Source organism: Urtica dioica, chromosome 7 (assembly GCF_054948205.1).
Source record: "Urtica dioica subsp. dioica isolate 48M chromosome 7, U.dioica_male_clone48M_v1_H2, whole genome shotgun sequence".
NCBI classification, from domain to species: domain Eukaryota; kingdom Viridiplantae; phylum Streptophyta; class Magnoliopsida; order Rosales; family Urticaceae; genus Urtica; species Urtica dioica.
This window is the reverse complement of record NC_142762.1, coordinates 27,334,410-27,361,917: the sequence shown is the minus strand read 5'-3', so window position 1 is coordinate 27,361,917 and position 27,508 is coordinate 27,334,410. Positions and strand designations below refer to the sequence as shown.

The 27,508-nt window shown below is 38.0% G+C and overlaps 2 protein-coding genes across 2 annotated transcripts; one reads left to right on the top strand and one right to left on the bottom strand.

Annotated features, from left to right (window-relative positions):
- The first annotated feature begins 4,465 nt into the window (after nt 1-4,465).
- UBP16 (ubiquitin-specific protease 16) lies at nt 4,466-11,302 on the top strand. The gene is made up of 11 exons (XM_089619226.1): nt 4,466-5,101; nt 6,135-7,539; nt 7,626-7,714; nt 8,225-8,310; nt 8,394-8,556; nt 8,675-8,795; nt 8,888-9,045; nt 9,180-9,264; nt 9,376-9,588; nt 10,273-10,334; nt 10,499-11,302. Exons 1-11 carry the CDS (start codon nt 4,818-4,820, stop codon nt 11,193-11,195), a joined length of 3,363 nt encoding a protein of 1,120 aa, XP_089475352.1. The 5' UTR covers nt 4,466-4,817; the 3' UTR covers nt 11,196-11,302.
- A 5,345-nt stretch (nt 11,303-16,647) lies between these two features.
- Nucleotides 16,648-18,253, bottom strand: LOC149390615 (Putative AT-hook DNA-binding family protein). The gene has a single exon (XM_089620848.1). The coding sequence runs from the start codon at nt 17,855-17,857 to the stop codon at nt 16,940-16,942; it is 918 nt and encodes a 305-aa protein (XP_089476974.1). The 5' UTR covers nt 17,858-18,253; the 3' UTR covers nt 16,648-16,939.
- Between the last annotated feature and the right edge of the window lie 9,255 nt (nt 18,254-27,508).

Here is a 27,508-nt window from a genome sequence, read left to right as displayed (position 1 = left end):
GTAATTGACTTCCAACATTAATTTGGCATGTTATTTACATATTAGGAAAGAAAAATCGGATACTTAGAAAATGTCTTTGATTTTGGAGCTTGAGTCATTGAAGATTTCTTTTCACTAAAATAGAGGCATCCGGTGCGACGTTTGTCGCACCAAATGCCTCAAAAGTCGCACCTAATAGTTTATTAGATGCGACATTGTCGCACCTAAAAGTCCGTCGCTAAAGGTATCTGATACGACATGTCGCACCGGAAGGTATTCACTGTGACAGTGTCGCACCGAAACACGGTGAAAAATATTCAGAGGGATTTGAAGCCCGCTTAAAATTTTCGAAATCTTTAGGTGCGACAAAGTCACACCGAGAAGTATTAGGTGTGACTTGTCGCAACTTTTAGGTGCGACATGCTCTTCCGCACCAAAAAAATTATTTTTTTGTAGGAGTGTTTGCGCAGTTGGTTCCACTCCAAACACCGGAGAGAGTGGTTTTGTGGGAACTGAAGTTCTAGGAGCAGCTCATTTTTTCTGCCAGTGATGAATCGTGATTTTGATATTTGCGACAACATCTCTGGAGAGTTCCCTCTATCTACCGGTGAACCATCTCATATCCCCAACGATGGAAACATATATGACACAAGTAGAGTGAGTCCCCTCCAGTCGTCAACGAACCGAGCCAGCCTCCTCCAGCCGCTGGCAAACCGAGCCATCCTCCTCCAGCCGCTGGCGAACCGAGCCAGCCCCCTCCAGGCGCCGGCGAACTGAAAACTCCTATGCCTTCTCAAGGAGCAACAACAGTTTCATCATCAGATTCCCCGCTCTTGGACGTGATGGACATACATTCCCCCATAAAAGTATGTAAAGGATGATTGTATACTAACAAAGCTGCGTTGAAACAATATTTGAGCATGATTGCAATCAACAATCATTTTATGTTCAAGATTAGAACATCTACTACATAGTATCTCCACATGGTTTGTCGTGATGACTCCTGTAAGTGAACCGTACGAGCAGTTAGATTGAGAAAACCTTATTATTTCATATAAGGAGTAAATGTTGTAAAATTTAATATATTAATTAGTTACGTAATATAATGAATTAGTTACAAGTTAGTCACTATTTGCATGATTTAGTTACTAAACCATAGAAATTAATTCCATGAATGTAACTAATTTATGAGAATTTAGTTACATGAATGTAACTAAAATATATAAATTAATTACAGTATGTAACTAATTACTATAAGCAATATTAGTTACATCATTGTAACTACAATCTGTAAAAACCAATTATCTTTATTCATTCGCGCCATATATGTTCGAGATCATACCATTTGTTTATCTAAAATGCCGAAATTATACCTGAAATATAAAACAGTACCACATATATATCTTCTTTTTATTGACTTTTAGTTGATGTTGACTATAATATTTATATGTAAACACCAATTATCTTTATTCATTCGCGCAATATATGTAATTTATTAAAAGACTAAAAAATAAACAACAGTCTCTTGATCGTGAAGAACGCAAAAAAGGCAAAAGGGTAAAAATCGACATTTGATAGTCATCAAAATTACAGATTCGAACAGAGAATCTAGGATTTAGAGTTGCGATTCGAATACAGAATAAAGTCATCTCTTGAGAGATATGAATTTTATTATTTAATTTCAATTTAAGGCAATTTTTATTTCAAAATTGGAAATTTGGAAGTTAGGATATTGTTTTGAATTTGATTCGATTTTTCTTATATAAGAGTTAGAGATTTGTAAGTAACTAGGCCACATTAAACATGTAATTTTGGATCTAGCCTATGTTTGACAATTTTTAGAGATATAGCCAAATGGCTTATGTGGCAATAATTAAGGTCTGATCTGCCCTTATTTATTAACAAATTCGTCACTTTCTCTCTCTTATTTTTTTTTAAAATAATTTTTTTTGCATCAAAACTTCAAAAATTCGTATCTTTCTCATACGAACTCGAAATTGAGTGATTTCAAATCCTACAAATTCGTGGCGTCGAGATCTTCAAAAATAGACCCATTGTGTTTGATGAAAAATTATGTTTAATGCATCATAGTTACGTTTCCATTTATTTTTTAATAATTATAAAAAATTTCCAGTTATTTCTATATTTAAGGTAGTAACGTGATTTTTCTACATCTATGGTATTAAACATGATTTTTCATCAAACACAATGGATCTATTTTTGAAGATCTCGGCGTCACGAATCCGTAGGATTTGGAATTACTCAATTTCGAGTTCATATGAGATATATATGGTTTTTTGAAGTTTTTATGTAAAAAAAGTGTAGGGAAAAAGTAGGAGAGAGAAAGTGACGAATTTGTTAATAAATAAGGGTAAATCAGACCTTAATTATTGCCACATAAGTCTGTTGGCTATTTCACTAAAAGTTGTGAAACATAGGCTAAAAACAAATTTCATAGTTTCATTTTGGCTATTTCGCTACACTGCCCTAAGAGTTAATATCAATGAAAGAGAGATTTGTGATACTGTTAACAATTTCATGGTATAATTTCGTCATTTTAGTTAAACAGATGGTATGATCTCGATATTTTTGAAAACCAAAGGTTAAAATCGACATTTCACTAAAACACATGGTATATATGTGTTATTTTCCCTTTAACATAACAATATATATTATTAATATAAATATAAGAAACTTTTCTTACTTTCTATTTCTCTATATATTTTTTTCTTAATTTCTTTTATCAAAATTTAACTTCAATTTTTATTTACCCAAATTTTTTTCTGATCATAATACTTCTAAAAAATATGGCAGATAAGAAAACATGTAATATTTTGAAAAACTTTGAATCATAAAAATCATTGACAATGATTTTGCTAAATTTAATTTAATACAATTAAAAGCTTTCAACTTACTCTATTTTCTTTATTTTTATTTTTCACTTTTTGTTTAAAAACAATAATAATTTTGTTGACTCGCGCTTGTTGAAACTAATATATATATATATATATATATATATATATATATATATATATATATTATTTAACTTACATCACAATAAAAAATAGAAAAGTTACTTGAAAGTTTACCCACGTCTGGAACTTCCACAAATACTTCTTAAGGAAGTTGTTTAGCCGCGTTAGTCAATGCTTTGCATGATTCATTTCCAAGTCCTTTCCCACTTTTATAATTAATAATTCATTTATATATGAAAACATTTATTTGTTTGGTTGAGGAAAAATATGCTTCCAACCTTTGACTAAACGCACTCGTGCACTAAATTAAATTTTGTTTATTGCCATTGCTTACATTAATCCTACTCGTTCTTTGAACTAAAATATACGGCAAGAGCGACCTTCGACAGCTAAGTTGGTGATGATTTATTTAGATAAAGACATTTTGTTTTGCGATGCTGAATGGTTTGTCTTTTTTAGTATATATAAAATATTCGAGATTAAATTAAATTTTTGTGATGCAAACCTTAATGGTTATTTATGAAAAAAAAAAATTTCTAAAAAAAAAGAATAAAAAATAAAAGGTTTTACTTTCACAATGGTTCAGAGACGTCGCAACAAGTTTAATTGGAGGAAATATTTTTCAATTGAGTAATTATATTACATATATACTTTGATTAGATGTAGTTGGGTCACATTACTTTCTTTATTAAATGGCCTTCTCATTTACACCAAAAGCTATTGATGATTATCAATATTTATTTTTTCTGCATATACATAAGTTCCTCTTTGTGCAGGATTACATATATTTTTTTTCCCATGAGTATCTAATTTTTTTTTTGCTTGAAATTTGAAATAAAGTGCTTCTAATAACAACTTAATATACTAGCAAATGGTCAACAAAAATAGACTATCAAATACAGATATACTTGATACTGATTACTCATTAATGTAATATCACATGGATACGATGATATAATTACGATTAAATTAAGGCGATCACTCAATTATATAATCTCAAGTGGGCATTCAAAGAAAAAGTAAAAAAAAAACGGCAATGTAACAAAAAGAGAAATGTAAACTTTCCTATCTACTCATGTGATAATTATTCAAAAGTAGTATTCTCTCTCTCTCTACAATCTACATACGTAAAAAAAAAAAAATGTACATTAATAACAGTCGTCATCTAGAATAATAATCAAATCCATCTTCACCGTCCAATCCTAGAATCTAGCCAATCACATCCGTCGCTATCGTCACCCAACCAGAAATAGAAAAAGCACCGCCACAGAAAGAAAAAATGAAAATACTCGTCCGCATTGAATCCGGTTCAGTACAGTTCGAACCGGACCGGATATTGATTAGTCGAAAAAGAATTCACACTTGCCGAGGCAAAAAAAACATGTATTTAGAAAAAAAAACACAGGAAAATAGAAAATTCCTTGCCTCTCTGACCATTCTTTATATTTTAATATTAATTTTTAATTAATAAATGCAGTTATTCCCTAATTCATAACTTTCCTCTTCTTCAAAGCTAAATATCGAATGATTTTTTTACCTTATTTTATTTCGTCTTCGTTAAGAGACAAAGCTCAGAAGAACCAAAACTCTCTTGCGTTTGCAAAGAATCTCTATTTCTCACTCGTTGTCTATATCTCTCTCTGTAATCTGAATTTTATAGGCTGAGTTTTCCGTGGCGAGACACCAATCGTTCGGTGATCAACGACCGTGGCTAATTCTGGGCTCCGATTTTCACCTGCATGTGAAATTCCCGGTGGCCGGAGCTGATCGGAGGCGTGATCGCTGGGTTAATCTATGTTGTTTGGTGGTATTAAGATCCTAGGGTTTAATTCTTCATCTGGATGTCCGTTCGGTGCTGGGTAAATGCTTCTTGCCGGGGTTCTAGGGTTTCAGAATTTGGTCCTCGCGGTCTGCCTCGCGGTTCCGGTGATCGTTCTCGTCGCGCGGCGGAAATGGCAGCTTTCCGTTGCCAGGAATGAGGAGATCAAGGGACTGCTGATTTTGGCCTCCGAGGAGTCTGCCAGGGCCGAGCTTGAGGCCGCTGTTGAGTATGGAAGTGCCGTTGTGACTGTTTCTCCGAATCAATGTGCCGTCTGCTTTTTTCCGACCACAACCCGGTGCGCGCGCTGTAAGGCGGTACGCTACTGGTATGTTATTTCAACGAGGATTTAATAGACAAATTTCGCGTCTTTGGGTTTATAATTTATGAGTTTTGCGATGTCTTTCATTCCTCGATTACTGCTAATTAGGTTTCTAATTTAGGCGTTTGTGATATTTACTGAAGAAATATTTTGGATAGTTTTGAGTTTGAAAAGAGATTGCGGACTGAACCAATTTTGCGCCTTTCCTTTAGAGGTTACTGAGAAGAGTGATTTGAAACTCTTTGAATTCTATTTGAGTCAAGCTCTTTCAGAATCAGGAAGGGAAGTTGAAGGAACTCTGTTGCGAATGAAATGAACTTAACACTGAATTTAGAAGACAAGTTTATCTTTAGTTGTAGGCTAAATTTTGTTTTGATACCTCCTGTCATACCCCAAATATTGGAGGCAGATTTAGCACTGTATTGGGACGTAACGATGTTTAGTTTGTAAGAAAAGAAGTGGGAAATAATGCTCAACCATTTTCTTTTAAGGATACAATGGTTACACAACTTTTCCCCAACTGATTATTTAAAATAACTAATTATTTTCCTATGTATAATTAGGATTTGTGCTAGTTGACTGAAGAATTTCGTAAAATGTTATACAGAACACCTGCATAGATATTGGCTAGGTTGAGTTAAGGACGGGGTAATTGTTTTTTTTTTTTTGTTTTTTTTATATAATATTTAATTTTTTATTGATTTTTTTTTTTTTTGCTGAATTGGAAACTTTAGTTTTTGTTCATCGGAACGTGTTTTTATAACTTCTATCATAATATTCATTATAAATGTAAAATCCTAGCATAATGCATTGCCACTAGTTATGTATTTTCATCAGAATAAAAGTGGTGAAAGTGTTCTAGGTTTTAGTGATCAGAACCTCATGTGCTTTCTTTTTTGTTTTCTGTTCCTTTGTTAGGCTTAGACGCGAGTCCATGTCAACCTTTTTATTTGCATCTACATATTTAGCTTTTCTTGTATACATGAAATTATTTACCATATCGATATTGCGATTTTAACGCCAAGCTTCAAATTTTTAGTTCTGGAAAATGCCAAATCATCCACTGGAGACAAGGTCACAAAGACAATTGCCATCCCCCACCTTTAATTCCAGATGTTACTGAATTTGGAGGTGCAATCGGGCTAAAAGTGAGCAAAGAAGAGGATTCCGGAGCTTATACTGGCCATTTCGCTAGACAAGAAAAGTCAATTGATGAGCATGAATGCTCTGTTGAAGTGTCATATGAGAAGGATGATTACAGTGAAATTGAGTCTCCCACAGTCGACAAAGGGATATCCTCGGCCTCTGAATCATGTTCAACATCGTTTTCTGGCTTTTCTACATCAGCTGCAAGTAGTGATTCGTCTGATGATGTTTCTGTGAATGACAGCATTAGTTTAGATGAGACTGTGAGATCTGAAGGCGGCATATCTCCTGATAGGGATTTTGATCCCATCCCTGCTAAGTTGAGTTCAAAGGATACAGATCATTCAGAAACATTATCTCCAAAGTTTGCTAGCTTGGTTAACGCTGTAACTTTTGCTGCGATAGATAAATGGAAGGAAAGTGAAAGTTTTGAAGAAGGGGAGAATATCTTTCAAGAGAATAGTAAATTACCTAAAGAAAATAAAATTGTCCGCGATGTTCCCATTGCTGAGCCTTGCGAATCATCTTCAGAGTTCTGGAAAAGCGCTCTTGAATCTGTTGACCCGCAAATTGAAGCCTACAACGATTGTGGCGCATCTGATACAACCGTACCTGGCACAAGCAAAGTATCTGGTGGTTCTTCGCCGAGGATACCATTTTCCTTGGCTAAAACTTCTTCAATCCACTTGTGTACCAAAGGCTCTGCAGAAAAGGTCACTTTGTATGATGATGCTTTTCGTGGAGGAGTAGGCAATATGAAGCCTATTGATAGATCATTTTCATATGCAAATGTTGGCTCTACTGAATCGCAACGAAGGGATATCAGATCCTTGGATGCTGAATCACATAGTAATGGTGACAAGTGTAGAAGCATACAGCAAAACGTCAAAATGAGGGATGTTAAATCGACGCCGCATATTGTAACTTCAAGCTGTAGCAAGCCATCAGATGACATCAGTCTGCCATTTACGAATTCCAAGAAGCCGGATTATGTTTATGAGAACAGCAAAAAATCACATCTCATGAAATCTGAAGACCATGGATCACTGTCCAGTGTTAATGACGTTCGTTTAGCCTCTGCTCTGAAAGATCCGACCAGTACAAGATCAAAATCTGGTGATAGTGATGCCTCTCACGATTGTGCTTCTGTTTCATCTCAAATTTCAAACTCGCAAAACGTCAAGAATGGCTTTAAAGCATCTATGCAGAAAGTTGCCGAGCAGTTTAGAGTATCCAAACTCCCAAAACAGCATACAGCAGGTCTTGGGGGTGAGGGGGCTGGAAGATACACCGATAAGGTTTTTTTCCTTTATTTTATGCTTCTTTTAGTTTATTTTATTATTGTTGAGACCAAGAGAGTTTAGACTATTTTCACTTTCTGCAGGGTCTATTCCCATACGACTCATTTGTAAAGTTATATGCATGGAACAAGGAGGAACTGCAACCACGTGGGCTTATAAACTGCGGGAACAGGTAATGCTGAGCATTTCAAAATGAAAAAGATGACGTTGAAAGACATTATGTGATGCTGCTGCTTAGTCTTGATTCACTAGATGTATTCTGAAAACATGACTGCAGTTTTGTAGGTGTGATGTAGTTAAGCTAACCCCCTGACATTTCATCCCCCCTTTTTTTTTGTGATTTTGACCACTCAACTTCTCATTGCTCCTAATACTCAGTTGTACTGTCCATTTCCATGGAAGCAAGAAGGAAACAAAATTAGGATATTTTCGATGTTATTAGCATACGTTGAATAGTCTGTTTGAAATGTTCTTGACATTTTTTTAGGCATTGTATATCATTTTATTACTTCAATTTCCCTCATCTCATTTTATTACTGCAATTTCCTAGCCTTGATATTAACTTTGTTCTTCAAGATCTAAAATAGCCTTCATCTTCTCCTACACTTTAAATTTTGGAATTTTTATCATTGGAAAGTTATTTAATGTTGTTCTAATGTGTCGTTTTGTAATCTTCTGTTAGCTGTTACGCCAATGCTGTGCTCCAGTGCTTGACATTCACTCCTCCGCTTACTGCATACTTCCTCCAAGGGCTCCATTCAAAAGATTGTATGTCGCTTTTTGGATATGTCCGAAGCAGCTAACATCTTTTGTTTCCTTAGTGATTTACTTTTTCTCTTACTGCATTTCAGGTGTAAAGAAAGAATGGTGCTTCACATGTGAGCTTGAGAGATTGGTTATGAAAGTACGAGAAGGAAAATCTCCAATCTCTCCGATTGGGATAGTGTCTCGAATTCAGAATATTGGAAGTCAACTTGGTAATGGCCGGGAAGAAGATGGTCATGAGTTTTTAAGGTACATTTCGTTGTTACTTTGATGTTTACATACAAATAACAGAGAATTCATGCACTATCGGCATTTTAAACAGAAATCTTTTCATTATTAGCTAAACTAACATCGTCAAACTTGATAGGTATGCTATTGATGCAATGCAATCAGTGTGTCTTGCGGAAGCTAGGATAGGTGCACCAATTTCTATAGAAGAGGAAACAACTTTACCAGGACTTACATTTGGTGGCTACCTTCGTTCTAAGGTAAATAATGTCTTAGAAGTATATTGTCTTTTGGTATGTTTGCATTTAGAAAAAAAACCTGAGATGGATTTTTGGTTTCTTGTGGTCTACAGATAAAATGCATGAAATGTCTAGGCAAGTCTGAGAGACATGAAAGAATGATGGATGTTACTGTTGAGATCGGTGGAGATATAGGAAGCTTGGAAGAGGCTCTTCGAAAATACACGAGCACCGAAACTTTAGATGGTGAAAACAAGTACCAATGTGGCAGGTTAGTTTGGACAAACTTACTATTTTGTATACTTTGAATACTGGTTGATGATTTACCCCTTCTTTAATTTTTTTTTTAATTTCCATTTGGAATCGCAAATATGGTCCCGTTGCTAATACTTGAATCTTAAACAGATGCAAATCTTATGAGAAGGCCAAAAAGAAGTTGACAATACTTGAGGCTCCAAATGTTCTCACAATTGCTCTAAAGAGGTTTCAGGTAATGTTTGTATATATATGTGTGTGTGTGTGTGCGCGCGCGTGTGTGTGTGTGAGAGAGAGTTTAATAGGTTTCGCCTTATATTCTAAACGCTTTTCTCATTTTCTACAGTCAGGAAAATTCGGGAAGCTTACTAAGCCCATCAAATTTCCTGAAATCCTGAACATGGCCCCATATATGAGTGGAACAAGTGATAAATTGGCTATATATAGACTGTATGGGGTGATTGTTCACATCGATGTCATGAACGCAGCATTTTCTGGTCATTACGTGGCCTATGTTAAAAATGCTCTGAACAAGTGGTTCAAGGTTGACGATAGCACGGTATGTCATCTGAAAACATTCGGGGCATTATCCTCAAGGTTTTATTTTTGCTGTTAATTATATTAACTTGCATCTAGTCATTTGGGTGCCTCGGAATTGTGGGTTCATGTATAGCTTTGTTGATGAGAATGGAAGCAGTCTGCATTGACCTAAGAATTTCTAGATTTAGATGATTTTTAGTCTCTGTAGTTTGTAGTGCTCTGCTAATTCTTAGAAAGTCGTAGATGAAACTGTCTTATGAACAAAAGAGCTAGTAAGCCGGTCTAGTGGTCAAGCCCGTGGTTTATTTTTAGCAGATCTTGTCCCCTCTACAGGTACCCATCCAGCAACGGCTAGTGTTGAAACCCTAGTTAAAATTAATGTGTAGACAAGAAGGGTGAACTTGTTAAGCACCCCCACTTCCCGCATAAGGAGATGAGCTCGGGTCACCTCTAAAGAATAACTATCAAGATGAAATTGTGTTATAAAATAACATTACTGATATCAATCCCGTATAGAAGCTACAAGAATGTTTAATTGCAAGCTTCGTCCATTTCCTACTTCTCTCTAGGCATTTTAGTGGTCTAATGTTATTATCACTTTAAGTTTTGTGTTTGTCAAGTTATTTTATTTCATCTGAAGCTATAAATTATTTTACTGTTCCACTTTCATATTAATTATCTTGGCTTGGATTGGACTGATCAGGTAATGCCCGTGGATCTTGAAAAGGTTTTGAGCCAAGGAGCGTACATGCTTCTATACGCCAGGTACGTGAAGAGTTTATTTTCGGTTGTACATTGGCTATTTACAAAAAAATTACAAAAGGTTGGCTATTTAACAATTCTTAGACTTTCGGTGGCTTATTTGGCTAATTTTTTTGTATATTTTATTTCTGTTACTGTTTTGTATTTCTAATTGAGAAATATTACAGGTGCTCACCAAGGGCCCCGAGAGCAATTCGGAACAGTATCGTCACCTCTGATCCCAAAGCTAGACCTACGCCCTCCTGGATCGGCGGAAAAAGCTCCGTATCGAAATCGAAATCAGCCACGATCCCCGCCGTGGCCCAAAATCCACCCGGGTCAAATCTACCAGAAGGTTCCCCGGGTTACGATTTGCTCTACTCGAGACCTCACCGGCTCCAGAGGATTGTGGAAGAGGACTCGTCGAGTGACAACTCTTCCCTCATCAGCAGCAACTCCGACGAAGGGTCATGGAGCACTAACAGCACACGTGACTCCAGCGTGGAGGATTTCTCGGACTACATTTTTGGCGAATCGGGCAAGGGTTGGAACGGCTCTCCTAACTCCCAGACGTCTTCGTCCTCGTCCTCGTCCTCGTCCTCGTCTCCGCTGTACTCGAGGCACTCGCCGCTCTCAGATCTGGATCGGTACGACTCTGTCGCCCCCGAAACTACTGGGCGTCAAAGTAGTTCAGCCATTAAGGACTGTCCGTGCATGACCACCGAGGCTTTTTTGCCATCTGACTTCACCGAACAGTATAGGAACTTAACTAGTAGTAGTAGGCGTAAATCTGACTTTGAGAGAATAGGATCCGAGTCTGTAAACGATGTTAAATATAATATATTATCGACTAGAAGATCATCAACACGGGAAAGAGAACCGTGAACACTTTATATTGGGTAATTTTCATTAATTGTATTTAGCTACAGTACAGAGAATAAGAGATTTTTGAGGGAATGTATGTATAACCCTTCAGCTGGGTTTCATTTGTATGATCCAGCCATCACATTTTCCCTCTCAACTATGTTTATAATAATTGTTATAACAATAAACCAAAAATTCTGAAATAGATATGGAATTAAAGTAGAAGTTTGGCAGTAAAGACAATAGGCATTGGTAGGTTCTCCGCCAGAGGTAAAGCAAGCCAAGATTGTTCTAGAATGACCTCCTCACCATTCTTCGTTTTGATCCAGCAGAGCCATGGCTGGCAGTTAGGGTTTCAAGACGCAGCAAGCATTTGATTTACGAACAAAAGCGGAGAAAGCTCTATGGGTCTCTAACGAGATCGCAGGCACCCGAGTGGTGTACTATCTGTTCCGAGATATACCCACTCTCCCCTGCATCTTTCTTGCACCATTTTCGATTGCAGCTAATGTACACCATGTACTAAACAATCTAATTTTATAACCCATCTCGAATATGGATTCCGAGTGCCTTACAAAATAGCCTGATCTTTTAACGGCTCTTTCTATGAGATACGAATGTAGGCCTCATGGCCTGACGCACAAGCCATCCCATTAAAATAAATCTCATGTTTGAACAATTATGGTTGAATAATTTTTTAAACCGCATAAACAATTTGTGCATAATTAAATACGACACAAATAAATAAGGTGTAATTATTATTCGTGACCGAAGCCCTATAAGGGAGAAACCAGATGTGTCAAAAACCACCCGCTATTCAAATTGTTACTTCGAATCTAGATTACACACGATCAAAATTGGACTTTTCCACGCCGATCAATCTGATCATCAACCACTTGAATTTAATATGAGCTCCACGATTAGTAGACACTTCAATGTGGGCTTGTTCTTCTTTTCTTGGTCATCTGGAGAGCGTATTCCAAACGTTGGTGGAGCTGAATCTTCTGGTACGGGTTTAGATGCTCGCGGTGGAGTTGTTGATACGCATAGTGGAATTGGTTGAGTGGCTTCCTTTTAGACGAGTCCTTTCAAGGGGAAGGAGTTGATGAGTTCTAAGGTATATAACATGACATTACTGGAATTAAAATTTAAATTTACAGCACTTGCTACGGCATTTGAAAAATGTCGTGAAAAGTATAAAACTTTCCCCTGCACTCTCATTCGAAAAATTGTCATGAAATGTCTTTCATGACATAATTTACTTATCGTTGGATGACTATTTTCATGTAGTCACTCAACAAGAAAGTATCAATTCTGAGGAAATGTTGAAATCCATCTGCAGTTGTGTGAAGTTGTGTTTACCTTCTTATGTCGTTGCCTACAGAAGTTGTGTGGAAAAGTTCTACTTAAGGATAATGATTTTTGTTTTCTTCTTGATACTTTGCGTGAATGAATTTACTCTTATGGAAAATAATGAGAAGAAAATATTGGAGATAAAGCTTTAGCTGCGTACCTAGTTCTAGATACAGGATTTGGATGAAGTGAGCTATGTTCTATGCCTCAAGATCCTATGGAACAGAAAAAACAAAATTTCGTTAAGTCCTTTTGAGTAGGAAAATTTGATTTTGTAAATTTCACAACTAACATAATTCATAGATCAACTATTATTTATACACTTAAACGGATTTAAATAATTATTGACCAGATTTAAAATAATTGGTGATCAGATTTCAATAAATATTGACTAAATTTATGAAATATGAGAGTATTTTTGTCCGAAAAAAAGAAATGGTTACTAGTAAAATGTTTTGAAAATATAAGTGAAATATGAAGAATATTCTAGGTTAGTTATGAAATTCTCCCTTTATATTTTCAATGAAAGGTCCAAGTGTATAAATTTTCAATGAAAGGTCCATATTAAGTGTATAAATAAAAGTTGATCTATGAATTATGTAAGTTGTGATATACAAAATCAAATTTTCCTACTCAAAAAGACTTTTGGCCGACCGCCCTCTTGGTTTGGCAGCCCACCTGACCAATAAGGTCGACCGGCGTGCTCTCTTGGCCGACCCCATCTCCCTTGGCCGACCCCATCTCCCCTGGACGACTAGGCCGACCAGCCCTCTCTCACGGTCACCTGGCTGACCGGCCATCTTCCATGGCCGACTGGTCCGACCAACGTGCTCACTTGGTCGATTGGTCCGACGGGCCAGCTCCCATGGCCGATTGGTCAGACCGGCCTGCTCACTTGGTCGACTGGTCCGACCGACCTGCTCACTTGGCCGACTGGTCCGACCGGTCTGCGCACTTGGTCGACTGGGCCTCGTCCATGCGGCTATTCTACGCGGATTTGAGCCCCAAGAAACTCCAAGACACACCTTCTCATGTTTATAAATACAAATCTCGACTTGAGAGAAAAGTAACACATTTTGAGCCCCGAAACGATGCTGAAACTCTATGGAAGCTCATATCCCACAAATTTTCTCTCTAAACACTAAACCTCTATTTTTTCCACCTCAGTCCTCCTAATGTTGAGCATCGGAGAGGTAAACACAGGCAACACCTCTATTTCCCTTTGATGGTTCTTCCTTTCCTCTTACTTTCAGGTCATCTTGGAGGACGCGAAGGATAATTCTTGGCTAGAGACGGACTCGGGATACCGAGTTCAAGACACCTAGGCTCGAAAGCGATCACTTATTCCGGCCTTGGGTCGAACCATTCCAGTCTCTAAATAGTTGTCTAAAAATGAGCAACAACATTTTGGCTCTACAATGAGGGACTTCTCGACTGGGCGGCCACGTTCCCTCCACCACTTCTTCTCTTTTCACTCGCATATATTCTTGAGAGCTGAGTTAAATACCCCATGCGTCATTAGCAGGAAACAACCCAAATATCCGAGCAAATAGCTCGCAATGCGACCAGGCCCACGAGTGACTGGCTCGAGATACGATGTATGCCAGATCTCAATCCGCCCTCTGTCTCTCCCGTGCTTTTTGTCTTTCTCAGCATTTTTCATGGGATTGAGCCCTAGAGGAGGCCTCATTTATTGTGGATGTTTTGTTTTCAGGTTGGTGAGGTGGAGTGGTGTCTTGGCCCATCAACCTCGACCACAGTCTTTTTCCCGACTAGTTAGGCTTCGTTTGGTTCTTTGCCTCGATGGTGATCCCCGACGTTGACGATCCTTGGCCGTGGCTGCACCCTACAATGCGACACATCATCTCTCCTGACACCGTTGCTGCCCCCGATGGTGTGGTTTGGCGGCTTCGAACGCCCCTTGGAGGTAGAGGTCGCAATCTACGTGGGTGACCTAGTACGAACCCGTTGTTCCCGCTGAACCCGTACTCATTTCTATTTGTGATGTGAGTTCCTCTGCCATTGTTGGATTTTGGGTCATTAAAGTTTGGTTGTTCTTTTGTAGTGATATTTGCCTTGTTCGGTTGTTTTGTTGCTTGTTGTTTCTGTTAGTTAAGATCTATGATTGGTTATAGTGTGTTTTGGCTTTGAGGCTCTGTCCACAATTTTTTTTATGGTTTTGCTGTCCGGAAGATGAGTTCTTCATCTGTCGGGTTTCTAGTTCGAATTTTCTGTTGGTATTTTGGCGGCGCGGACACTCGAGTCTTTCTTTTACAGTAAGAGGTCCTCGAGCGCTTTGTTTTACCCATCAACCTCGGAGGATTTTTTGAAAGAGCCAAGTGCTCGAAGTTAAGTGGTCGATTTTTCGTTCGTCAGACATTTACACATAATATGCGTTCAATTGACTCTAGTCGTGAATCTTTGTTGCCTGCATGTCTTTATGTCGTGCCCATTTTCTAATGCAAAAGCCTTGAGCTATTGTTATGTAAAAAAAAAAAAAAAAAACGTAATAACATTTATGAAATCAAATCTAACTCGTCTTACAATTCTAATAATTTTAAGTATCTACAATAAGATAAATTAGTGTGCTTAAAATATTTCCTTATTCTAATTAATTTTATTTACATTTTTTGTAGAATAAAAATATCACTATGCTACTTTTTGAACATTCAACAAAGTATATTTGAATGATTTTTTTCATTTTCTTTGCTCAAAAACCATAAAAGGACATGTAAATGATGCAATCTATTTAGTTTAGTTGAATTGAGATGGCCCATACTACTTTCACAAACGCATATGAGTACATCAAATTTAGACGCAAACTTGAAACGCGACAAAGTGGTCAAATAAACTCATGTTCAGTACATGAGTATCGTCTGCTGAGCGTGTAAGTTCAATGCAAAACAGGAATAAGAAGTTTTTATTTTTCTTCTGAAAATTATAATAATAATTGAAGCATCGAATTCTAAACCAAAAATTAAATTAAAAAAATGAAGATATGTCCATTAAATTACAAATATGTCAAAAAGCATGGAGCCAGGGAAAGGGAAAAGAAAGATATGGGACAGAGCTGGAGTCCTTACTCCCTCAGGGTGTGTTGCGTTATCTTTGGCTTTCAATTATTGTGTTTTCTGTTCTCACACCAAAGAGCGATAGAGACAAACCAAAAAAGTACAGATCAGATCACACATCATTAATATATATATATATATATATATATATATATATATATTTAATTAGTTATTGTTTTCTATAAAAATAAACTAATAATGACGATGATAAAAACGGGCCGGTTTCTCAGAGAGCTTTCAAGAACATGTATTGGATAAAGCCAAGCATCCCAAAAGAAAGAAAGAAAGAAAGAAAGGAAGGAAGGAAATAAAAAACACAATCACACTCTCTTTCAAGGCTCTGAAAAAGAAAGACTCTCTCTCATGTAAGCATAACCCTAGCCACGTTATACACTGCCACACACTTTATCCAAACGAAGAAGCGAACAGAAGAAAATACAGACGCAGATAACCCGAATCAGTGAAAGGAATCAGGGCATTATCTTCACCCACTGGTGTTTCTGTCACAACGCAGCATAGAGAAAAGAAAGGAAAAGAAAAAGCGCTCATGACAATAAAGAAAAAAAAAAAATTCATATGAAATAAAATCGTAGTAAGAAAGAAAAAAAAAGTAACGTACACAACCAACAATAGCCCCATCAAAACCCAACCACAAGTTTTTGTGCCTTTTGATATGGACGTGTGACATGTTCAATCAATTTGCACCATTAAACAATACGAGTGTACTTTGCTCAACTCATATCATATGGCCATTTTCAGTACTAATGTAAGCATGCATATATACATCAAGACAAACACATATTTGGGTTCTCATTATAATATAATTAACAGGATATACTTAAGACATTATTGTTTATTCCAAGATACCTCTTTTGTACTTCCCAACCCATTTTATCAAACAATATATAGTTAGTCCGTGCATCACTAGAATAATCTTATACCCGTGACGCCAAAGATTTATTTTTCTATATATTAAGGATCTATTGGTTAATTCTAGACGAAGTATATTACCTCAATAAAATATAAACAACTTCAACTCCAAGTTCAACTTCACTAGAAAGTCAGAAATAAAATATATATAGTAATAGTAACAAAAAAGACTTCACTAAATTAAATTGATTTACCAACAATATCCTTCTAACACTAATTACGCGTCAATAATGATACAACCCCCCTAGAAAGCAAAATATATTCTGAAACGACTTCACATGAAAAATAAAAGAAATCCGACCCGAGATAAGACACCGAAACTGAAAGAAATATATTTATATAACCAAAAAAAAAAGAAAGAGAAAAAAAGAAAGTAAGAGAGTCAGACTAATTAATCGGGAGGACGGCTCATCAGTACCCCGGCGGAGGCGGCTGAGAGGGTTGCCTGGCCGTGGGGGCCCAAATGACGTCAGGTTGAGCAACGTGGCAGCCATACATGCCCATATCGGAGGGAGCCCCTCGACTCCCGCTGTCCCCGGGTCCGCCGGATCCCGCCGGAGACGCTCCCCCGTCAGCGGAGTCCCTGGCGTCCTCGTCTGGCTGGGGGAGTCGGTGGTAGGAGGGGTTGTTGAAAGAGGCGGCGACGACGTAGACGGTGCCGGCGGCGATGAGGGCGCCGGCGACGAGGCCGCCGACGATCTGGCCCTGGGGGCCGGCGAGGGAGATGGTGAAGGCGGTGGGGAGGGGCGAGGGGGTGGCGGAGTTTGGGAGGAAGGTGGCGGTGACGGAGAGGATGTCGAAGCGGCCGTGGAAGGTGACGGTGGCGCCGGGGGTCGTTGAGGGCTGCCGGAGCGTGACGTTTGAGACGGCGCCGGAGCCGGCCAGCACGCAGAGCCCGATGGACTTGCGGCGGCAGAAGCGGGCGATGGCGTCCACGACGTCGGTGCCGGCGGGGACCTCCAGGATGTACGGCGACATGGGCGGCTCCGTGTCTCGGGTGATGATCACCGGCGGCTTCGGCTTGTTCTTCGACCCCGGGGGCCGGCCCCTCGGCCGCCGGACCACTTCGATCGACGCGCCGTCGGAGGGCGGCTGGAGCGTCGGCGCGTGGGCGGCGGCGGAGTCGTCAGAGGTCGTGGCGGAGGCGACTTGCTGCTGCTGGAAGTGGTTGGCAAAAGGGTGAAGGTTATGCTGCTGTTGCTGTTGGTGGTGGTGATGGAGTTTTGAGAACATGTTGTTGGTGTTATTGTTGTTGCTGTGTTGTTGTTGCTGTTGTTGGTGGTGCCGAGATTGGTTCTTGTTTTGTTGCTCTACATACTCGCCTTTCATTCTTGAAATACCAATACGGCCTTTTCTTTTATTCTTGTTTTGGGGTATCTGGGTTTTGAGGGATGGGTTGAGAAGGAGACAAGGGAATGAGGGAGGTATGGGAAAGAAAGAGAGAGATTTGATAGAGAGAAGAGACCGGGTGTGAAATGTGAAGTGGTAATAATGATATTTTTCTGAATATTAAATTGGGATGAGGTCGATTTAAAGAGGTGAGAGAGAGAGAGAGAGGTGGTGGTGGTCGTGGTGGGTGAGCTTGGAAACCAAGTAAAGACTAATGGCGCCGCTGGTTGGAGGTAATGTAGGGCCCACAACCCCCACATGAGAGAGAAAGAGAAATGTGAAATGAGGGAATTGGGTGTTGGTTAGCTCAACCTTACACCGCCTTTCTTTTTGGGATTTTTCAATAAAATTAATTGAGAGAGAGGAGAGAGGAGAGAGAGAGAGATTTAGATGAAGGAAGCGAGGTATTCTTTCTTTCTTCTGCTCTATCCGACCGAGTGGATTGACAATGACTTTTTGATGTTCTTGTTTTAGGTCATAGGGGTGCAGATTTTTCATCCCTATAATACCTCTCTCTCCATCTTTACATGACACATAAGATACCATGCAAATGCGAATGTAATTATACTAGTGGCAACTAATAAGTCGTAGCTAAGTACTCTCTTTCTCTCTCCGTTGTCCCTTTGAACCGGCTTAACGACTTGTTCCTCCCAAAAAATAAAAAGCATGCCCAAATTATATCTCTCAGCTCGCTTACTTTGACGACAAGGTTTATACTTTTTATACGTGAAGCGATGAGCATGAGCATGACATTTTTCCCCTCTTTTCCAAAAAGCCTTGATTATAGGGATTTCATAGCTTTGTTGCACTTGTCATTTTGGTTAAAATTATGAGATTTGGTTAGTTGGCATTTAAATTTTTATTTTTACCGAATTCGGAAACACAATAAAATCTATTGAAAAATTGGTAGCACCAAGTGGACCCCTATCTCATCTACTTACTATATATCCACTTTATTTAACGTCAAGACTTATTAGAAATCCATTCGGGTAGAGTATTTTTGTTTTGTTTTGTTTTGTTTTGTTTTATGTCGATGTTTGCTCATTGATTTGGGTGATGAAGTATAAAAGTTTGAAGCTCGTCGGTATTCGAGTTTCTTCATTAATCTTCTTAAGAAGTTGTAGTTGCCTAAGTTAACTATCTATGCTGATAGTTTCAATATATCTCATGATTTGTGCTTTGAATTGATTGGGAAAACCATCTTTTGTCTGCCGATTCACTATTGGAGATTAGGTATAGCCATAGGTAATTCCCATGTTACACGTCTCTTGAAGAAAAATTAAAGAGCAATAAAATATTTCGAGGAGAATAGATACACACTCATTCAAATAGTTACATTTTTTAAAGTCTAATAGTACTTACATTGAACATGCAAGGAATAATGATTTGAACCATTTTTGCGGCGTAGCTGGACAATCTGACTAAGATGTATGAACAATAAAAGTGGAAAAAATTATCTCTCTTAGTAAAGGTTTATCTAAAGAGAACTCTAAGCCGCCCAAAAAAACTTTTAAGATTTCTCAATAGAAGCGACTGCCGCTGCTGCCCCTCCAAGCTTCGGATACCATCACAACGGTAAGTTTCGATCTAGAGGGAGCCTTCTATTTTTACTTTTTTATTTGTTTTATTTATTTTCAGTTCTTGAATAAAATAGTAGTCTTCACCATTGTCGCTGTCATCACCGACGACATCAATCTATTATCGCAATTAGTAGGTGTTTTCTTCTCCGACATGCCTGAAAGCTTAGTCCACAACCTTCCTTTTGTGTGGTCTCGATGGTCAGCTCTGCTCGGCGATGATGGAAACATCGGGTTGCAGAATGGTGCGTGACGGAGGGTCTGGTCGGTTGTGGGGTTTGCTCAGTGGTGGTCTCCCCTTTGGTGTCGAGAAGATCTGTTTGTGTTTTTTTTTATCCATTTTTTTAGTTGGCTGAATAATTTAATTCGTTATTAATGGTTTTATGGTTTGATCTGATGGGAGACAGATTAGCTGTCATCCCCCCTCCCCTTATAAACTTCCTGTTAGATGTTGATTCATACAGACTGAATATTCAATTTCTTCATGGTCATCGGACCTCAGTTGAGTGGATCTTTCCACCAAACCATTATGGGTATGTTGAAAGAACCGTATGAGTTTGAATGTTAATGTGCTATTCGGTTTTCCCCTTCTAGGAAACGTGCACAAGATGAGCGATTACATGTACCTAGTGTTAGGTTCACTTCGACATAGGTCTTTGGTATGCTATGTAAGTTGTTTATCTCATAAATCAAAGGTATTTTACCCTATACTAATGATAGCCCCGTGCATTTTATCAAAAGAAAAATAGAAAATTAGTTATTAAAAGAAAATTAACTTGCCATTAATCATTGTTTATAGGTAATATTATTTTCCAGGGCTAATTATTAGTAAAACATACTAAGACAAATTGGGTCATTGGCTTCGAATGACTTTGGATGCGACTAGTCGCATTCAAAAGTCGTATCCAATTGAGCATTAAATGTGACTTGTCGCATCCAAAGGAGTCACTGAAAGTCACCAAAATTTTGCTCATTTAAGTGGAACTATTGAGCATTGAATGTTACTAGTCCCATCCAATGATGGTCCTTGGGGCATTAGATGCGATTTTGGATGCGACTATGTCGCATACAAAAGTCCAAATTTAAAGCGGGATATAATTTCCCCTATTATTTTCATTCATTTAATGACATGACATTGTTTTCCCCAAATTATTTTTAACTACTTTTGAATGCGACAAAGTCACATCCAATAATCAGGTCAAGCTCATATAAACTGCATCTTCTCCGCCTTCATTATTCATGTTCATTGCGCCTCTCTGAAAATCACTTCTCTTTCTTTCTCTCTCTCTCTCTCTCTCTCTCTCTATCTATCTCATCCACTCTGCTCGACAAAAGACCCTCTACGCACCATCAAACCAATGCAAAAATACCCTTTATCCGCCTTATTCACTCTGCCGTTTTCCAACACCACCACCACCACCATCTTTGCCGTCCTCCAACACCACTACCACATACTACTACCAACACCATCTTTGTCGTGCTTCACTCCACTATCTCCGCCATTCCTTTTCTGATCGAGCCCTCCACGAACTCTAAGCACCGGACCACTAAGCGACCACTAGACCGAAGACCCAGCCCACAATCGGCATCGCGCCACGCCAAGACCGCTGCAAGTCACCGGCCTTATGTCGTCTATCTCTTTCTCTCTCTCTCCCCCTCTCTCTCTCTCTCCTTTTCTCTCTCACTGCCTTTCTCAAGCTCTCAATCTCACTAAGTCTCTGCCTTTTTTGTCACACAGGCTCGTCGCTTAGCCACTGTCCAGTGTCATTGTCGCTTAGCCCCGAGCCACAGCCTCATCCTCGCCGCAAGTCTGTCTCTCTCTCACTATCTTTCTCACTGCTCTCTTAACACTCTCTAACGCCGATACATCTTGAAACCTCGAAGGCTGAACCACTGACTGTTGAACTGTGCTCGATCTGCATGTGCCCTGCTCTCTCTCTCTCTCTCGCTTTCTCTCTCGCTCTCTCTCTCAGGTAATCACTTTCACTCTCTCGATCCACCTCTTGTACTGTCGTGGCTTTGTTTTAATTCTGAGAATTTATTTTTTTTAGAGTACTCGAGGTCATCAGAGACTGCCAGCAAGTCACCACCGCTAACTGCCTCTGCCCGAGTCCACCTCTTATCTCTATGCATTCGCTGAACTTCCCTGAACTAGCCAGCAGGTTAGTTGGTTTTTTTTTTTTTTTTTTTTTAATAAATGTGTTAGTTTAATTATTGAATTAGTTAATAATATTGGTTAGTTTAATTAGTAAATGTGAATATGGTATAGTAATATGTTAGATTAGTAAATGTATGTTAATATGATTTAATTTGTATAGTTAATCAATCAATGAAAATGTTTATTAGTTTAGTTTTGTTAGAAATAAAATGTTTATAGAACGTAAGTGAGTATAATTAATTTTATATGTTAATTTATTTAGGGTAATATGTTAAAATTGTGTATGTTAGTTAAAAAGTTAATTAGTTAATTTATGAAGTTGAAAGTGAGTATAGTTAATTTTTTGTTAAGTAGTTAATTTTTAATTTGTTTGGTTAATGAATATGTTTAATTCTATGACAATTTAATTTGTAATTGATTTAGTCACATTAAAATTGAAATATTGTTTTTATGTTTAATATTGTATTCATTTTTTTCATTGATAAATGGTTGTGACCGACTACGGAGACTTGGTTTAGGATTTAGTTGATTAATATGATAATCTGGATGATTTGTATATGTTTTTATATGAAATTCCAGGTTTTTGGTTTGTCAATATTATAGGGGAAACTCTGACGAAATTCCGGTATAATATTTTTTTTAATTGTTAAGTTTTCAAAAACAAAATACAATATTCTAGTCCTTGATCGCAATTTCCATACTAGACTTCAAGTATATTGTCCTCTCGCTATCTCTCTCTCACCTCTCTCTCACACTTTACTAAAACAACAATTTCTCTTCTCGTTCAGCAAAATTCCAAATCCAAGTACAGATTGGATTACCGAGAACAATCGATTGATTTTGTAGTATAAAACAAGCGTAAACGAGTTTATCCACCTTTCAAGCAAACGATCGAATGAAGATGCCAAATACGGGTATCCTTGCAAGTATCGCAACAATGTGAGATGGCAAGGTATTGGAGTCGTAAGGTCGTACCTCATAATCAAGGGATTTACCAAGAATTACACTGAATGGTATCATCATGACGAGCGTCGTGTCATTACCCAAGAAGAAGTTGCCACCAGAACTGATCAAAGAGAAGTAGGAGGATTGCACAATGCTCTGCATGATATCATGGATCATGAGGATTTCAATGATATTGCGGATCCAACCCCTAGCAAGGTGCGTGCAGAAGAGCAAGTGGATGACTTCTTTGCAGAGTTGGAGGCAAAATTGTATCCTGGATGCAAAGAGTTTTCATCTTTTTTGTTTTTGGTTTCATTGATGCACATCAAAGTCACGAGACATTGGATAAATAAGTCGTTCACTAAGTTTTTGTAGCTCTTGAATAAGTCTCATCCAGCTGATAACCGAATTCCAGAAAAGCACTATGAGGAAAAGGCGAAGCTGAAGCGCTTTGGCATGCAGTATGAGATGATCGTCGTTTGTAAGAACGATTGTGTCTTGTCCGGAAAAGATGTCGAGAAAGCTGACGTCGGCCCAACTTGCAACTAGAGCAGATGAAAGATTCCCGACAAAAAATAATGAAAAAGATACGATATTTCTCCCTAAAAGATTGATTGAAGCGGTTGCATGCATTTTGTCACACATCGCTTGAAATGCAGTGGCACGACATATAGCGTGTTAGTGAAGAAGACGTTTGGCGATATTCTGCTGATGGAACGATGTGGAAGAATCTAGACCAGAGATACCCATATTTTGCTGCTGAGCCATGGAACGTTCGGCTTGGACTCACTTCTAATGGGTTCAACCCATTCGGGGAAATGAGTTTAGTGTACAAAATGTTGCCGGTGGTATTGACGGCATATAACTTTCCTCCTTGGTTGTGCATGAAGTCAGAGTACAGGTAGTTGTTGAAAAGGTGAAAGAATCGTGGGAGACTGGATTTCAACTACGAGATGGAGCCACCAATGAAGTGTTTCAATTGTGTGCCATATTACTCTGGATGATAAATGATTTTCCATCTCGATCATATTTTAGGGAGGGAGTGGACAATGATATCTTGCTCGCCCCGCGTGCAACTCTGAAATGCCATCTCTGAAAGTTAGAAACAGAATCGTCTACTACGACCATCATCGATACTTACCTCATTCTCACAGATTGAGAAAATGTAATGATCACTGCATACTTTGCCGTGAATTTTTTGTAATGCAAAGTCTAAACTAGCAAGGAAGTTCAGATTCAAATTTTGTGGGCAACAAGATCTTGTAAAACAGGTTACACCAAAGGGCGTCACTAAGGCTGATTGGGATAAAGCGATAGATAAGTTTGAATTAGAAGACTTTAAAGTAACATTTTTAAATAATTTCTTAACTTCATTGAGCTTGAATTAACTCGATTTATGTTTTGCAGAAAATGTCTGCTCGCAACTAGGAAAATCAGAAGAAGAAAGAGACATTCATCTGACAAGGGTCGATAACTTTCTTGGCTCATAGTCGGACGAAAGTTGTAATTTCAAAAAATTTTAATTGAAATGTTTACTAAATATATATTAAAACGTTACGTATATCTTGATTAATACTTACAACTGAGGTCATATAGACCTTGGACTTCGCATTAGAGGCATGTCAACACTTCCACCAAACCACAACTGGGTCGTGGACGATGCCAGCCACGAAATCCCTATATGTAAGTTATAATGTTGCATTAGTTTAATTATGTTAATTAATTATTAGTAATTATATGATGATAATCATTGTTTTTTTACCACATGTGTAAAGGAACAAATCCAGAGACAAATGGCCGACATTCAATGACAAGCAATGGAGCAAGGCTAGAAGCTGGACATCGATGACATAAACCAGACATCGATGCGCCTAGTCGTCGGGGAACGTCGGGATTGGGAAATAGGGATATGCCACATGATCCCTAGGGGACCTTTGTTCTATGCTGAAGCTCGTGTTGAGGCCACGTCTAGTTCGTCCTCCCGCAGGCAAAATGGTGAAGATTATGCCCTTTGGATGCGACACTTGGGAGAAATAAGATCCCAAATGGAATTGAAAAATGTTGTGACCTTTGTTATTGATGTTTCAAATGACGTAAGCTATGTTAAATTGGTGGATAAGTTGTACGAACAATTGATATTGACAAATTTACATTGGACTTACGCCATGGATATAATTTCGATAGTTTCGAACTTGGTCAACAAAGATGGCCACGTTGCCTATTATATGAAGAATAGACATTGAATAAAATTTTGGTTGTGTGTAAGCTTGGGAAAGAAAGAAATCAGAACATTAGGTTCATATCCAAGTTTAACTAAAGATAATACATTGATGATTGCAGCATTGGGTTCATAACCAAGTGTAGCTATATATAATTTAGCGATGATCGGAGCATTGGCTCGCTATGACCACAACTATAATATTAGCGCGGACACAATGGTGACCATGATGATGTGCATAGTGGTGATAGAAATTCATATGTAACAAATGATACCTAGGGTGAGTCTACAATATCGTCTCGTTGATGCATAATTCAAAGTTAAGAAGTATCACTCAACCTCTTTCCAGGTCTCGGTATCCAATATGATGATCGTCATATAATCCACATATAAAAAATCACCATAGGTAGAGCTCGAATCTAAGTCTACGAGTTAACACTTGTTTTTAATAATTAAATGTTATCACGTGATTGACAAAATTCTTAGAATCGACTCACATACATAGACTTAGGCTTGACTGGTTACCCAAGACGCAATTGGTAATAGTCCATGATAGCAAGTTGACAACGATAAAAGTGATCCAATGGATTTACTTAACGTTGACGATGAAGGATGTCTCATTTGAATCCTTCCATGAGAGGAAGTCTTCACATTTGAACCCGCTCATAAATTAAGGTCAACACGACATGCTTGTCCTTTAGCATCTTTATAAGCAACACACCACATTCTTTGTGAATTTTATCCTGCCTCTCTTGCTCCTCAAACCGGTGATAAACGTTCTGAACCCATTGACAAGCCATGATACAGATGTGTTGACGATTTTCTGCAAAATGTGCATGACGTCTCCGAAGCATGTGTGTAAAAGTACAAAAATAGTGATTAAGTTGAAACCAAATACGTATTAATGAATGACAAAGTTGTTATAACTTATCGAGTCTTCCTATCATTGGCATATCGTCAAAAACTTCTTCTCGAACCAGTCTGAATCAACATCACACGTGTTAGCATATATGCATTATGTGAATTTGCTGCCAAATGTTTTAGTTTAACACCACAAAATCAACTGGTTGTAAACCTCCAACTTTGGCTCCGTCTTCGAGTTGAACAACGAGGGAATATTCTCAGAGTTTTGATGTTTAGTTGGGTCATTGTGCTCGGCCCACAAGTTTGTTGTCAATGGTGCCCACAAGAAGAGTTGTAATATTTATATTGTACATTTGATGTAACAAAGTCTCATGAAGACTCTTGCTTGTAATTGCTTATTCATTAATAAAAAGTTGAAACGTTCATTCATTCTTCCGTGTCTGTTTGAAGCTTTATGATAAAACATTAGTCTTTAGTCCATAAACAAACTAAACAACTTACGAAGAGACAAATGTAGATTTGCATGAACAAACTCTTCGTAGTTTGCTTAAAACGATATATTCGCAATCTAAGGATCAAAGGACTATTGACATCAGTATGATTGTTAGAAGAATCTATGATGTCTGGTTATGAGGCATTGAGAGTTGGAGACTCTATATTTCTTCTAGGTATCTTCCGAAGGTACTGAATTGACCAGTGCACTTCTAGAGACAAGATAAGAACAAACCATTTAACCTCTTATGTCTCGAAGTCACTACGTATGAATTGCATCGTGCTTACCTTAATACTGAAATGAGACATGTCATTTCACACCTTACGTATTCTCATTTGAGAAAGTCAGAGTTCGGACTCACTATGTGATTCCGAACAAGGCCTATTGGTGAAGTACTAAGTTGTGAGAATGTCATGAGTAACTTTGTGAAGTTCTCATAGATATGGAATTCGTGTACAAGATTGCTGAAATGCAATGAATATCATCTCATGCTTTGTTCATTGGAGTGTGAATAAATGAACTGGCCAGTGTCCAAATTGAGTCCTGACTCTTTTGGATGAAACAATGTGACTTGTTAGCTCCTCGTCAATACATTGTTTCTAACTTATTCACAAGCAACAAAAGAGTTGAGGAAATAACAGCTAGAAGGGTAAAATGGTAATTTTGTAAATCCCGACTAGCTGATGATATTCATGAAGGGTAAACACTGATAATATTCTGTGGATCCACTCATTACAATTAGGTTGAATTCTTGAGTAGAAAATAAATTCATTTGAACCGAGAGATTTTCAGTGTCAACTTTTTAGTGGAGTCAGTTGACATTAAGCTAAACTTGGAAAAGGTTTGTGAACTTTTGAGTCCAAGTATTTAGCTCAAGCTTTGTTCATTTGGATCCATGAGGTCACTGTCACGAATCACATCGAGTAGAAATAGTTAAACTGGAAGCTAAGTCAAAACAAGAACGAAAATTGTCAAAATGGTATTTTTGTCTTTTGAGACATAGGATGAAATGAATGTCAATAAATTTTTTGACATGGTCATTTTATGACAAGTAACACTCGGCCAAAATTATATTTATTGGGCCTTGTGGATTAATTTCATTTCATAAGAATTTTATTGAAAATTCTTAATGGGCATTTTTCATGTTGTCGTGAACAAATGGAAAAGCTTCTAGAAGCCTTTTCTAGATGGTGTTATAGGTGCCCAATACCCAAGAGAAAGAGAGAATATTTTGTGCATAAATGTATCAAGATACTTGCCAAAAGAAAAAGAGGAAACAAATTTCCCATGCAAGCATAAGGAAATTCGGCCAAGTGAGAAAAAAGGCAAGGCAAGG